Source organism: Thamnophis elegans, chromosome 2, assembly GCF_009769535.1.
Source record: "Thamnophis elegans isolate rThaEle1 chromosome 2, rThaEle1.pri, whole genome shotgun sequence".
Taxonomy (NCBI): Eukaryota; Metazoa; Chordata; class Lepidosauria; order Squamata; family Colubridae; genus Thamnophis; species Thamnophis elegans.
In genome coordinates, this window is record NC_045542.1 from 156,001,684 (window position 1) to 156,016,467 (window position 14,784).

The 14,784-nt window shown below is 43.8% G+C and overlaps 2 protein-coding genes across 2 annotated transcripts; both read left to right on the forward strand.

Moving 5' to 3' along the window:
• The first annotated feature begins 1,134 nt into the window (after positions 1-1,134).
• On the forward strand, positions 1,135-4,004 carry LOC116504775 (zinc finger and SCAN domain-containing protein 2-like). The gene is made up of 2 exons (XM_032212002.1): positions 1,135-1,308; positions 2,179-4,004. Exon 2 carries the CDS (start codon positions 2,618-2,620, stop codon positions 3,881-3,883), a length of 1,266 nt encoding a protein of 421 aa, XP_032067893.1. The 5' UTR covers positions 1,135-1,308; positions 2,179-2,617; the 3' UTR covers positions 3,884-4,004.
• Positions 4,005-9,615: 5,611 nt separating this feature from the next.
• LOC116502429 lies at positions 9,616-14,440 on the forward strand. Its single transcript, XM_032208323.1, has 2 exons — positions 9,616-10,890; positions 11,302-14,440. Exons 1-2 carry the CDS (start codon positions 9,616-9,618, stop codon positions 14,173-14,175), a joined length of 4,149 nt encoding a protein of 1,382 aa, XP_032064214.1. The 3' UTR covers positions 14,176-14,440.
• The last annotated feature ends 344 nt before the right edge of the window (positions 14,441-14,784 follow it).

Here is a 14,784-nt window from a genome sequence, read left to right on the forward strand (position 1 = left end):
TCTATCTATCTATCTATCTATCTATCATCTATCTATCTATCTATCTATCTAATCTATCTATCTATCTATCATCTATCTATCTATCTATCTATCTATCTATCATCTATCTATCTATCTATCTATCTATCTATCTATCTATCTAATCTGTCTTTCTATCTGTCTGTGTCTGTCTGTCTGTCTATCTATCTAATCTGTCTTTCTGTCTATCTATCTATCATCTAATCTGTCTATCATCTATCTAATCTGTCTTTGTCTTTCTGTCTGTCTATCTATCTATCTATCTATCTATCTATCTATCTATCTATCTATCTATCTATCTATCTATCTATCTATCTATCTATCTATCATCTAACCTGTCTTTCTATCTATCGGTCTGTCTTTCCATATCTCTTTCCACCTCTTTCTCTCTCTCTCCTGGTGCATCCTCTGGAGGAGCCCCTTCAATCCTGGCAGTACCCTGGGATACCTCATTGAATTCTATTCCATTCTCTCCTATTTCCATGCCATTCCATTTGCACCACAGCGGTCCTCCTGAACAGCCCTTTCCTCCTGAACAGCCCTTTCTCCAGGTGGCAAAGTCAGAGCTGGAAGCAGAGAGTGACTTGAAGTCCAAGGCTGCCAACCTTTCACTGCCCTCTTCAACTGAACTTAGAAGTGATCTTAATCTGCAGCAATTACTTGAACTGCTCTGCCAGGAAAACCCCCCATGATTTTCTTATGTATTACAAACTGCTGTTGGAGGCATAAAGCAGGCCAGGATGCTAACTGTCCACAAGGAAGGGGAATTACTCTTCCGGCCCTCTCTTGAGCTTGGAAAAGAAATAGGGGTGGTGCTCGGGTTGCAACACCATCCCTCCACAATATCCATTGCTAAGCAAGGATGGGGCACCAAGGAGAAATACCCGACTTGATAACTAAATTGGGAAGTAAAAGAAAATAAAATCGCAGAAGAGACAAGCTACCGTCTTAACAGGTTTGCTACTTTGCAGAGATACGTTTTCAGCAGTTATCCTGCACAAACACACACACACCCCTAAGGAAAAAGTGGTTGGAGCCAAGGGAGGCGCGCTATAGAGAAACAACACTCGGTCCAGCGGGGACTGAGCTATTCTAGGGAAGCGGGAGAGGCTGAGATTGAACGGGTTGAGACATTAGAGTAGTGGATTGCTAGATCGGATGGGGAGAGACAGAAAGACAGACGAGGGGGCGAATGGCCGAGAAACGTCCTCTTCCGGTTCACCCACTGGAAGATAATGCCGTCGGCGGAGCCTCTTGTGCCGCTTGGAGGGTCGAAGCGGCTCCTGGGAGGTGAGTGGAGGGAAGGTGGGAGGAGAAGCCGGGGGAAAGTCGGGCCCTTTCGGTTCCTCCACGGCCTGGAAGCAGCGAAGGGGCGATGATGAAACATTTGGGCTGCTGCTGCTGCATATTCTTTCTCTCCCCAAATTTTATTCCTCTGGGGCTGCACGATTTAAAACTTCTGCCTGTGGTTTCCTGTTGGGAGATTTAAAAATAACATTTATTTCATATTTCTCTAACACCCATTTTAAACACCAGCTTTCAGGTACCTGTTGATTTCTTGTGATTTATTATTGACATCCGGTTTTCCTGGAAAGCGAGGAGTTTAATGGGCAAAACAGACGCTTTATATTTTGAATAGGAATATGGCACCTTTTCATCTATTAGTGTCCCCTCCCCCCCTTTCTAAACTTAGATCAAACAATTTGAGGAAATGTATTTTGAGATATTTGGGGACATTTTGCATATCGAGATATGCATAGATTGTCTACATTATCCACACGTGTATATTTTTGTGCTCATATGCGTCCTTACTTGAGTGTATTTACCCAAGTCAATAATTTAAGTGGAATATTATACATCTGCTTGAGGAGGGACCTGGACTAGAAGACCTCCAAGGTCCCTTTCAATCGTATTCTGATTGACTGATAGATTGAAAAAGAGAATTTTATGAGGGCGTCAATATTTGAACTTGGATCTTGTTAGGCTTCTGTATGCCAAATCAATCATAATTAATATCAGAGGTTAAAATAGGATTGTAGTGTTTATTTTTTCATGCTAATATATGGGATGGGGTGTTGTGTTTTCTTTTGCTGCTTTCATATGTCCTGCAGCCATTTTTTAAACAATAATGAAACTAACGCATTTATATTAATCTTACAGAGAGAGAGGGTGCCAAGAAGAGCACTCTGGACAACACAGAATGAGAAGCAGCATTAAAGTGCAAAATAAACCATCATTCAAAATATTTTCCAATTCCTCTGGAAAGTTTAAAAACTCTTCTTCCTCAGCAGATGAGAGACGAGGGGAAAAATAACAACATTTTCAACTGAAAAAAAATAGAGCAAATGGAACTGGGAAAAATATTAAATGGGAAATCAAGGAGGATAATATTTAAATAAAGAAAAAGTGAGGAACAACTTGAAGTCAGTAGGAAGAAAATGGTTCCATGTATAGCCAAAATTGGCAGGCATTAATGAAAGCCTTTCAGGAAGAAAAGAATGGTTGAACCAAACAACCACCCAGCGAGAGATCATAAATATTTTTTGCCGCCTCAAGAATCCAAGCATATCAGTGTTGAAAACCCCCTGCAGACTGCCTAATGTGGGAAAAACAGAGATTGCAGATCATGACTGATTCTGCTCAACAGGATCCATCCAGTGAAAAGCCATACAAATGTTTGGAGTGCGGAAAAAGCTTTTCTCGGAAAAGCTTCCTCGTGACTCATGGAAGAATCCATATTGGAGAGAAGCTCTATCAATGCTCCCAATGTGACAAAAGATTTAGCATTCCTTCTAATCTGGAGAGACACAAGAGGACTCACACTGGGGAGAAACTCTTTGAATGTCCTGTTTGTGGGAAAAGTTTCAGTCAAAATTCCCACCTGGTGGAACACCAGACCACACACACAGGAGAGAAACCTTATAAATGTTCTGTTTGTGGGAAATGTTTCAGTCAGAATTACAACCTGGTGATACACCAGAGAACTCACACAGGAGAAAAACCATATCAGTGCCTGGATTGTGGGAAATGTTTCAGTCAGAGTTCCTACTTGGTGAAACACCAGGGGACTCGCACAAGAGAAAAACCGTATGAATGCCTGGATTGTGGGAAAAGTTTCAGGCAGACTTCCCAGCTGGTGGAACACCACAGGATACACACAGGAGAGAAACCGTATAAATGCAGTGATTGTGGAAAAAGTTTCAGTCTTAATTCCTGCCTGGTGATACACCAGAGGACTCACACAGGAATAAAACCGTTTCAATGTCCGGATTGTGGGAAAAGTTTCAGTCAGAATTCCAATCTAATGAAACACCAGAGGACTCACACTGGAGAAAAACAGTATCAATGTCTGGATTGTGGGAAAAGTTTCAGTCAGAATACCCACCTGGTGAAACACCAGAGGACTCACACAGGAGAAAAACCGTATGAGTGCCTGGCTTGTGGGAAAAGTTTCAGGCAGCATTCCCATCTGATAAAACATCAGAGGACTCACACTGGAGAAAAACCGTATCAATGTCCGGATTGTGGGAAAAGTTTCAGTCAGAATTCCCACCTGGTGAAACACCAGAAGACTCACACAGGAGAGAAACCATATGAGTGTCCAGTTTGTGGGAAAGACTTCAGTAGTAGGTCTAGCCTTATAAATCATGTAAGGTTACACACAGGGGAGAAACCATATGAGTGTCCCGATTGTGGGAAAGATTTCAGTAGTAGGTCTAGCCTTATAAATCATGTAAGGTTACACACAGGGGAGAAACCATTCAAGTGTCCACATTGTGGGGAGTGTTTCACACAGAATTCCTCTCTTATTGCACACAAGAAGTTCCATATGAAGCAAAATTTGATGTGTGTAGAGGAATCTTGAATTTCATTTCTCTTCTTTCTTTGGAAGCTTAGTTAGAAAATTAACCTTTTCATTTCTTGCCCTATTTTTTATTATCAAACATTTATTTATTTTATTTTATTTATTTATTTCATCAAGCATGTATTAGATAACATATATAAGTATAAACATGATTTTGAATACATGAAATGGATACAAAGGAAAGGGAATCTTATGACAGGGACGGTAGGCACATTGGTGCGCTTATGCACGCCCCTTGCAGACATCTTAGGAATGGGGTGAGGTCGACAGTAGACAGTCTAAGCTTAAAGTTTTGAGGAAGAAACCACAGAGTCAGGTAATGCATTCCAGGCATTGACCACTCTTACTGAAGTCATATTTTCTGCAATCGAGTTTGGAGCGGTGTATCTATTGTGTGCTCATGTATTGTTTTGGTTGTAGCTGAAGTTAGGAAATTGTAGCAGATAATTTGATGTACTACGCTTAGGTAAGACCGAAGGCGGTGTAGTTGTAAGTTGCTAAGGCGAAAGTTTCAAGTCTGTTAGCATAAGGTATTCTATTGCGAGCAGAGGAGTGGAGGACTCTTCTCGTGAAATACCTCGCTCAATTGTATTAATGTCCGATATGCAGTGCGAGTTCCAGACAGATGAGCTGTATTTGAGAATTGGTCTACCAAATGTTTAGGTTGGTTAACAATTCTTAATGCCTTTTTGGCAATGTTGTTACAGTTGGCTCTGGCACTTAGATAATTAAATATGAGTACTCCAAGATCCTTGACACAGTGAGGGTTGTCTACAAGGTTGTGTCTACCCAGCTTGTATTTTCTGCTCTGGTTTTTCTGTCAATGTGTAAGATGGAGCATTTGTTATTTGAGATTTCTAAGTTGCCAATTGTTTGACCTTTCTGACATATAGTCAAGGTCTTTTTGAAGGGTATCAGCATTGTTGGTGGTGTTAAATAGTTTTACATCATTAGCGAAGAGAACGCAATAGCTTATAATATGTTCGCAAAGGTCATTTATGAAAAGAATAAAGAGTGCGGTTCGTAAAACGCTGCCTTGAGGGACATTGCTGTTAACAGGTATAGGATTTGATAGGGCACTCCCTATTTTGACCACTTGTTGCCTTTTTGACAGGAACGCAGCTATCCAATTATGCAGGGGTCCAGAGATGTCATAAGATTTTAGTTTAGAAGTAGCTTGTCGTGTACCACTGAATCAAAGGCTTTACAGAAGTCTATGTAAATTATACGTCTATTGCTTTGCCTTGATGGAGTTGTGTAGTCCATATGCTTTTCCAATGCAGGAGCAGATTACAGGATATATTTTTTTCTGAAACCAAATTGTTTGTTAGAGAGTACGTTGTTTATTTCTAAGTGGAGGGTAATGGATTGGTTTGTGATTGATTCCATGACTTTGCAGGTGATGCAACATAAAGAGATTGGTCTGTAATTTTCATCTAGGCTAGGGTCTCCCTTTTTGAAGATAGGGATGGCCGTGGCTAGTGACATTAGGTTAGGCAAGGAGCTGGTCCTGAAAGATTTTTCAAAGATTATCCTTAGAGGTTCCGTTGGGAAGCTTTTTTTAAGAAGTAGGTACCTAATCCATCAGGTCCAATAGATAGAGATGGTTTTCGGCTGTGTAATGCCTTTTCAGTGTTATCTTCTGTAAAATCAATTGTAATTATTTGTGGTACGACTTGGAAATATTGAGCATCAGCCATTGCTGTTTACAAAGACTGAGCCGAAGAATGTTGGCTTTAACATCTTCATCATTACAATCTTTACCATTAGGTCCTTTTAGGGGTGGGATAGATCTCAAGTTTTTAAGTTGGTTGTTTACAAAATTATAGACGGTGCGGTTGGATTTCGTGTGCAGAAGGTTTTCCTCTTGTTTGATGAGATAATTGGTGCATTCAGTCTTTATCTGGTGACTTAAGTTTTTGTAGCGGCTTTTAAAGTTAGTGTCAGGGCAGCCTCCCTCAGTAACCAAGAAAGAAACCACTCATCTCCATTTTGCAGAATTAAGAGTACCTTTACTGGTTATGAGTACATAGCAGCTAAGCAAAGCAAGATCTGAGGCAAAAACACGCGTAATCATAGATATCAATATATGACCCAACTCCCTCCCCCTGGTAACCCCATCCCATAGTCCAATCTGCATACCTCTCAGGTATCATGTGGGTTTCATCTTCAAAAAGCTTCATCAGGTTGGTATGCCAGACAGTTGGCCTTGGCGGCAAATCCACTATCTGCACCATGTGCAGTAGATGGTGAGAACAAACTCCGTTTTTACAATCACTCCTGTACTGAAAACTTCCCCTCCCAAATGCCATGCCTCCCCCTCTCCGTTTCAATGGCAGCCGAAAGCAAGTAGCGTAGCAGAGGCTGACATCCAGCCCTCCTTCAGGAAAGGAAATCATCCCTGCAAAAAAAAACAAACACAAAAAAACCAGGAAAAATCAATTTAGAAATGTGTAAGTCAACTTGGGTCAGGGTTTATCGGGGTAGGTAGAGTAGAATTTCCGCAAGAGTCTAGGGGCCCTAACATGGGACTTATCAACCCATTCAGCTTGGGAGGGAGAAAAATGTTTCCAGGAGACTAGATATTGAATCCGATTCCTACATTTCCTGGAGTCCAAAATCACCTTAATCTCAAAATGTTGCTCTCCTTCAATGAGAAGAGGGGCAGGTGGTGTAGGTAGGGGTGCCCGGAAAAAGGAAGTGTGCTCCGGTTTCAAAAGGTTTACATGAAACAGCGGGTAAATGCGGTTAAGATGCTTTGGTAGTTCCAATCGTAAAGAAACAGGATTAATGATCTTCACAATAGGAAATGGACCTACACATTTAGGCCACAATTTTTTTGACTTCTGGGTGGTTTGGAGAAACTTGGTAGACAAAAACACTCGATCCCCAATTTTGTACTCTCTTTGCTTCACCCTCTTTTTGTCGGCCTGTTTCTTGTGTGCCCAATGAGCAGCTTCCAATGCTTTGAGGGTCATGGGCCAGATTTGTCGGAGCTGGTCACTCCACTCGGAGAGGGACAAAACTTGTGGTTTTTCTCGGGGTAATTCTGGAATAGGTACAAAGTCCTGTCCAAACACAATCCTAAAAGGGGTGAAACCGGTGCTGCTGTGCACAGAGTTGTATGCCACTTCAGCATGTGGTAACAGCTCAGCCCAATTATCCTGCTGATAATTGATGAAACACCGGAGGTAATGTTCCAAAACAGAATTAGTCCATTCACAAGCACCGTTAGTCTGAGGATGGTGGGCGGAGCTTAGCCCCCGGCGGAGCCAATTAACCTCAAAAACTCCTTCCAGAAGAGGGAGGTGAACTGGACCTCCCTATCCAAAATTATGCATTCCAGTACGCCATGTAAACGGTATATATGTGTAATAAACAATTTAGCCAACGATTTAGCTGATGGGATCTTGGAACAAGGCACAAAATGAACTTGTTTAGAAAACAGGTCCGTGACCACCCAAATCACAGTATTTCCTTGACACTCTGGTAATTCGACAACAAAATCCATCGATATCTCCTTCCACGGGGCTTCAGGACAGGCCACACCTTGGAGCAGGCCCTGGGGTTTTCCTGGTGGGCGCTTCGCTGCAGCACATATGGGGCAACTGGCCACATAGGATGTTTAGCTCCCTCAAGGAAATGTCGCCAGTTCATCAAAGCCCATCTGACAGCAAAAGCGTCCTTTTCCCATATAGCCCATCGTCTCTCTGTCTCTGTTAGTTTTCGAGAGGTATAAGCGCAAGGCTGCAGGTTCCCATCAGTGTTTGTTTGAAGTAAGACTGCTCCCACCAATACATCACTAGCCTCAGCTTGAACAATAAATGGTGCATCCATATCTGGGTGTTTCAAAACGGGTTCAGCTGCAAAGAGTCACTTCAGTTTTTCGAACGCGGCTTGACATTCCATAGTCCACTTTAATGGCTTTCCCGGTTTGGGTTTGACCTCCCCTTTTGACTTTAGGGGGTTTGTAATGGGTAGTGCAATGCTGGTGAACAAGGGAATAAATTGACGATAAAAATTCGCAAATCCAAAAAAACTTTGTAATTGCTTGCGGGTGCGTGGGGGCGCCCATTCAGTGACAGCCTGGACTTTTGCTGGGTCCATCTCGATGCCATTGTGGGAGATGCAATAACCAAGGTAATCAATTTTTTCCTGATGAAATTCACATTTAGACAATTTGGCATATAGCTCTGCAGCCCCGAGTTTGTTCCTTTTCACAGCATCGAGGGGAATTGCCATGCTCTTAGATCTTTATTAGGTACATCTGCCACCTTGAGTTATTTCTACATCTAATTAAGGTGGGATATAGATATGTATGTATGCATTTTTATTAAGAGATTGTGTATGGCAGCCCAACGCAATGTGACTCCAGATAGCTTACACCAATAAAATACAATCAATCCCATATATAGCAGATTTCCAGTTGATGTCGTGGCAAGAACGGCTGGAAAATAGTGGGGCTCTGCTAAGCCCCGTGAAATTTAGCTATTAACCGCTGTTGGGAGACCCCACGGGGTCATAGCTTCTTGGAGGGATGGTGAAGGAAAGAGAGGCACTTCGCTGACCATGAGCAACTCGCAATTTCCTCATTACGTCCAAAGCAAGCTCTCCCAAATGTCAGCAGGGATGATTGCCATTTTAAGGTGGGCTAAAAAGCCCAATTATGATCCACAGTTCTACAGGCCATGTTTAATATCAAATACTCTGATTAAAGCTAAGGTTTTGCACCATTAAGCAGAAAACAATTGCTGACAGTTGCTGAAGGAGCAATATATATTTTTACACATCTGGGAACGAGTCGACCCAGACAGGGAGTTTCCTGTCATCTTGCAAGATGTGTCCTGTTTATGACACCCATGATCTATAAGGTGCTGACCATGTATATTTTAACTGTTGGCCATCTGGCATAGACAGTTTTTGGTTCCTCTCATTACCTTATATGCTTAAACACTGCCTCTATAGATGATGACGTAAAGTGCACTATAAATGTATGGCTTCAAGAACCCTTCGGGGTTCAAACTTATGATGCTTGATTTGGCATGTTTGAACCTGCGCATTCAATAAACTTTTCCTATATTGCATCGCTTGGCTTCATTGTCTCTTAATTCTACTACATTTTCTGGCACCCCAGATGGGACAGAGAAGCTAAGGCAATATTTTGCTGAGGGCCACTTTGCCCCGTTGGGGTGTGGGGCTGCTGCTCCTTGCCTTCCAGGCGCCACGGGCCGTCTTTTGCCCCGGGAGCTGGTAACAGCAGCCCAACCACACCAAGGGGGACACGCATTGTGAGTCCAAGAACCCTGCAAACTTAGGAAAGGAGCTGTGGTGTTTCCTGGCCAGGATCCGTGGGGAGAAGACGTCTCAGGCGAGTATCTTGATAATTGTATTGTACCTATCTCGTTTGAAGATAGAAGAGGGGGCCTGATCACCCCCCTGGACTCGGGACGGCGTTCCTAATGAAGTCCGTATAGGTTGTGTGGGTGGTTAAACCAGCGCAGTTCCTGCAGGTGGCCATTGAGTTCCGGCTTCTGGGGCCTCAGGTCGCTGGTAGTGTGTTAGGAATGGGTGGGGGTAGCAGCATACCCAGCACACCGCTGGACTGCATGATTAAAGGATTTGACTCATATTTTAATCACACTGAATATAGAGTCCCTTACCCAAAATTGACCAAGGATAGGCTTATTTACTTGTGTCAGAATCAGTGGCCACATATGGGGGTAGGATGGCCAATGGGAGGAACATTTCAGAACCAAATAATAGATGATTTAACTTCGTTAATTGCTGCAAACGAAGAACGCTATCCTAATCAGTTTCCATATATAGATCAGTGGGGAGATGCTGTTGCAGGACAGGCTGATGAATTATTACAGTGTCAAGCTGAAATGGTTCGCCTGTGTGTGGTGAGACCGAAGGAAAAGGGGAAGTTGAGGTCAGCTCCCAGACGTACCATAAAAATAGCAGCTTCAGAGACAAAAGAGTCAGAGAAGAAAAGGATTTTTGCCCAGGATGAAGAGGAACTCTTCAGGCCTCCCCCTCCCTATGCCTCAGCACCTGTAGGCATTGTTGTGCCCCAGGCTATGGGTGCTGCTGCTGTAGCGGACAGTGGAGATAAGGACAGTGCTGTGGGAACAGGGGATCCCCAAGCAACAGGAGGGGCAGTGAGGAGAAAAGAGCCCAAGGAGGGTGGTTTAGGGGCTACGGGAATTAGGAGAGAAGGGCCAGTAACTAGACGATTGGGGGTGGAAAGGGCGAAAGCCGAGAAAGAGGAAAGTACGTTGTTAGAAGAAAAGGAAGGACTCTTTCCATTAAGAGTATCGGAACAACAGGTGGGAGTGGATGCCCAGGGGGATCCTGAATACCGCCCTTGTTTTCAATATATCCCCTTTTCAACTACGGATTTATTGAATTGGCGGAAGCATTTTGGTCTGCTGTCCGTGAAGCCCACGGAAATGACGGATTTGTTTCAAACCATTATGCATAGTCATAACCCCAATTGGCGAGATATACAACAGCTGTTAACAACGTTGCTAACAGCAGAGGAGAGAGAGAAATGTAAAGCAGGAATGCGAGAGGTTTTTAGAGAACGATACCATACAGAAGCAGATAGGGCTCAGAAACTTTTGGAAGAGGCACTGGAACGGGATCCTGGATGGGATCCCAAAGTAGCCGGTGACCTGGCAAAGATACAAACGTATCAAACCTTGATAGTGGCAGCTCTCAAGAAAGCAGGGAAGCCCCCTGTGAATTTGTCTAAGCCCTCGTTGGTTATGCAGGGAGCGGATGAGAGTCCAGAGGCATTCCTTCAGAGGTTGATTGAGGCTTATGAGTTGTACACTCAAATGGACCCGAGGGCTCCAGAGAATGTAAGGATGTTGAATGAAAGATTTATTGCGCAAAGTGCATTGGACATTCGTAAGAAATTGCAAAGGTTAGAGGGAGCATTGGGAAAGAACACCACTGAATTGGTGGAGGTGGCTAGAAAAGTGTATGTTAATAGAGATAAGGTTGAGAAAAAGGACAAAGATGACCGTATACATAAGAAGACAGAGTTGTTGGCGTTGGCCTTACAGGGAGGAAGGGCAGGCTTAGGGCCAAATCAATGTGCTCATTGTGGATCTGAAGGTCATTGGCAGAGAGAGTGTCCAAAGAGGTTAGCTCTCAGGGGACGTGGAGTGTTTAGGGGTCCGCCCGGGCGACGCCCGCTGGGCCGCAATATGGCAGGTCGAGGAATGACTGGGCAAGGGATGATGACGGGCCAAGGGGGGCCACCCAGACCTCCAGGTCGTGGATGGGGGTCGCAACCGGCTCAGGGTCCAAGAGGAAGAGGGTTTAATGCTCAAGTAGGTGCAGGAGTAGAGGGTATTGGACTAGCCGGAGTTGGTTGGTCAGATTGACGGGGACCTGGCTTGGAGCAGACTCCCCCCGAGCCAATGGTTACTCTGAATATTGGGGGTCAACAGACTACCTTTTTAGTAGACACAGGGGCTGGACGATCGGTGATAAATAACCCAATAACTACCCCTGGTCCATACCAAATTCAAGTACAAGGAGTGTCTGGACAAGTTGTAGGACGTCAAGTCTTAAAACCAGTCACCTGTACTTTTAAGGGGTCCGAAATTCAACATGAGTTCCTGTATATACCTGAATGTCCTGTCCCATTGTTAGGAAGGGATTTGTTGAGCAAGCTGGGAGCTACTATTTCCTTTGATGAGGGAAAGCAGTATCTCACTGTTAGTCACCGGCCGGATGAAATGTGGAGGTTGATGGTGGTTAGGACTTCTGAGGAAGAATGTTTGGACGTATGGAGGGAATTTGATGTACCAGGACTATGGGCTGAGGATAACCCTCCGGGGTTTGCAGCACATCACCCCCCTATTATTGTGGAATTGAAGCCCCTGGCAACTCCTGTTCACATTGGGCAGCAACGACCCTATTGGAGGGAAGCCATCCTATCTATATACGACTGTATTCTAACATACTTAGATGCTGGAGTGTTGGTCCCTATTCAATCCCCATGGAACACCCCAATTCTGCCTATCCTAAAACCAGACGGGTCTTTCAGACCAGTGCAAGATTTGCGCGTGGTTAATGATAGGACAGTCACAATTCACCCGTCTGTATCTAATCCATATACTCTACTCAGTCTCATCCCACCTAATGCTACATGGTTTTCAGTGATTGATTTAAAAGATGCCTTCTTTACTATCCCCATCCATCCTGTTAGCCAGCCATTGTTTGCTTTTGAATGGGAAAATCCGTATACTGGAACCAGGAGCCAATATACCTGGACAAGGTTACCTCAGGGGTTCAAAAATTCCCCAACTCTCTTCGGAACCGCGTTGGCCAAGGATTTACAATATTTTATCCCCTTCCAACAAGGAGATTCGGTTTTACAATATGTGGATGATGTGCTGGTTACTGGACAGTCACGGGACGGTTGTTGGGAGAATACGAGACGTATGTTGTGTTTGTTGTTAGATTGTGGATATCGGGCGTCCAGAAGTAAGGCTCAGTTAGTCCAACAAAAAGTCCGTTATTTAGGCTATGATATAATGCAAGGGCAAAGAGCACTAGGCCCGGAGAGAAAGCAAGCGTTGCTTAATCTGGCAAGGCCAACCGATAGGAGACAATTGAGAGGCTTTCTAGGCTTGGCAGGTTTTTGTAGAATTTGGATTCCAAATTACGCACTAATGGCAGCTCCACTGTATTCGTCTACCAAGGGAAGTAAAACAGACCCCTTTATTTGGACAAAGGAGCAGGATCAAGCCTTTGATGCAATTAAAGAAGCTCTGTTAAGAGCTCCGGCCTTGGCCCTGCCAAATCTGAGTAAGCCCTTCAATTTGTATGTGGATACGCGTAAGAATGTTGCTTTAGGAGTATTGACTCAGCAGCTCGGCCAGTGGCAACAACCGGTTGCATATCTGTCAAAACAGCTAGATGCTGTGGCGCAAGGGTGGCCGCATTGTTTGAAAGCTTTAGCTGCCATTGCGGAATTGCTGCAAGATTGTAATAAACTCACTTTTTCCTGTCCAATTAGGGTCCACACCCCACACTCTGTTCAAGCAATTCTTGATCAGAAGGGCCATTTGTGGATTAGTAACCAACGAATCATCAAATACCAAGCCATGATGATTGAAAACCCCCAGGTTCATCTAGTGGTTTCTACCTCATTAAATCCTGCTACTCTCTTGCCTACGGAAACAGAGGTGGAGCATGATTGTGTACAAGTGTTGGAAACCGTTTATTCCACACGACCCGATTTAACTGACATACCTTTGCCTCAGGTGGATTATAACTGGTATACCGATGGGTCTAGTTATATACACCAAGGGATGAGAGTTGCAGGCTATGCCATTGTTGATGATGAGGGGGTAATTGAAAGCGGACCGTTGGGAGCAGGAAAAAGTGCACAAGTGGCAGAATTGTGGGCCCTCATTCGGGCATTGGAACGAGCTGAAGGTGAACGCTTGAATGTATGGACAGATAGTAAATACGCCTTTTTGACTTTGCATGCTCATGGGGCGGTGTACAAGGAAAGGGGCTTTAGGGATTCAGCTGGCAAATATATACAACATAGCCATTTAATTCAGAGATTGATAGATGCGGTTCAAAAACCAAAAAAGGAGGCAGTTATGCATTGTAGAGGTCATCAACGGGGTGATGATAGAATTGTTGTAGGGAACAGGACAGCAGACGCTGAAGCACGAGCTGCAGCATTGCGTCATGAGCCTCTACCAGACATATATATTAATGTTGCCTTGGATTTAGGGGTTATACCAGTAGACATCCAACCCTCCTATTCTTTATCTGAATGTGATAAGGCAGTCAACGATTTGATGGCGGTCATCGATAAGGGCTGGTATGTTCTTCCGGATGGAAGAATATATGTGCCTTCTACAGTGGCATGGCAATTGGTTCGTTCCACTCATGAAACCACCCATATGGGGAAAACAGCTTTGGAATCCGCCCTTATGAGGGATTACTATATAGATGGGTTAGCAGGGATGGCGGTAAAAGTCGCATCTTCCTGTGAAACGTGTGCTAAAGTTAATCCTAGGCAAGGTCCTTCCCTTCCACCAGGAACTATACCTATTGCCTACTATCCTATGGACACAGTCATGATTGACTTTACTGATATGCCACGAAGTGGGTTTTATCGGGCTATGTTAGTTATTGTGGATTTATACACGGGATGGCCAGAGGCGTTCCCTACTAGAACGAAAAAGGCTCAGGAAGTAGCAAAGGTTTTACTTAAGGAGATCATTCCTCGATTTGGCAACCCCTCCTGATCCCCTCCTGATCCACAGTTCTACAGGCCATGTTTAATATCAAATACTCTGATTGAAGCTTAGGTTTTGCACCATTAAGCAGAAAACAATTGCTGACAGTTGCTGAAGGAGCAATATATATTTTTACACATCTGGGAACGAGTCGACCCAGACAGGGAGTTTCCTGTCATCTTGCAAGATGTGTCCTGTTTATGACACCCATGATCTATAAGGTGCTGACCATGTATATTTTAACTGTTGGCCATCTGGCATAGACAGTTTTTGGTTCCTCTCATTACCTTATATGCTTAAACACTGCCTCTATAGATGATGACGTAAAGTGCACTATAAATGTATGGCTTCAAGAACCCTTCGGGGTTCAAACTTATGATGCTTGATTTGGCATGTTTGAACCTGCGCATTCAATAAACTTTTCCTATATTGCATCGCTTGGCTTCATTGTCTCTTAATTCTACTACAATTTCTCTTGGCAGTCACGAAGGTGGGACAACCGGACAATAAGATTTGTGCAGAAGTTGTTTATGGGCAGAACATCAAACTTGGTGAGATAATTACCAACTTTTACCTTAAAGATTGGATATAACAACAAGAATATCAAAAGATAACGCC

What these genes read in the sequence shown, in the direction of transcription:
- LOC116502429 (XM_032208323.1), top strand. Translation starts at nt 9,616, where the DNA reads ATGGGAGGAACATTTCAGAACCAAATAATAGATGATTTAACTTCGTTA. An exon ending in TGTATGTTAATAGAGATAAG is followed by an intron (nt 10,891 to 11,301) that starts GTTGAGAAAAAG and finishes GGCTTGGAGCAG; the next exon opens with ACTCCCCCCGAGCCAATGGT.
- LOC116504775 (XM_032212002.1), top strand. Translation starts at nt 2,618, where the DNA reads ATGTGGGAAAAACAGAGATTGCAGATCATGACTGATTCTGCTCAACAG.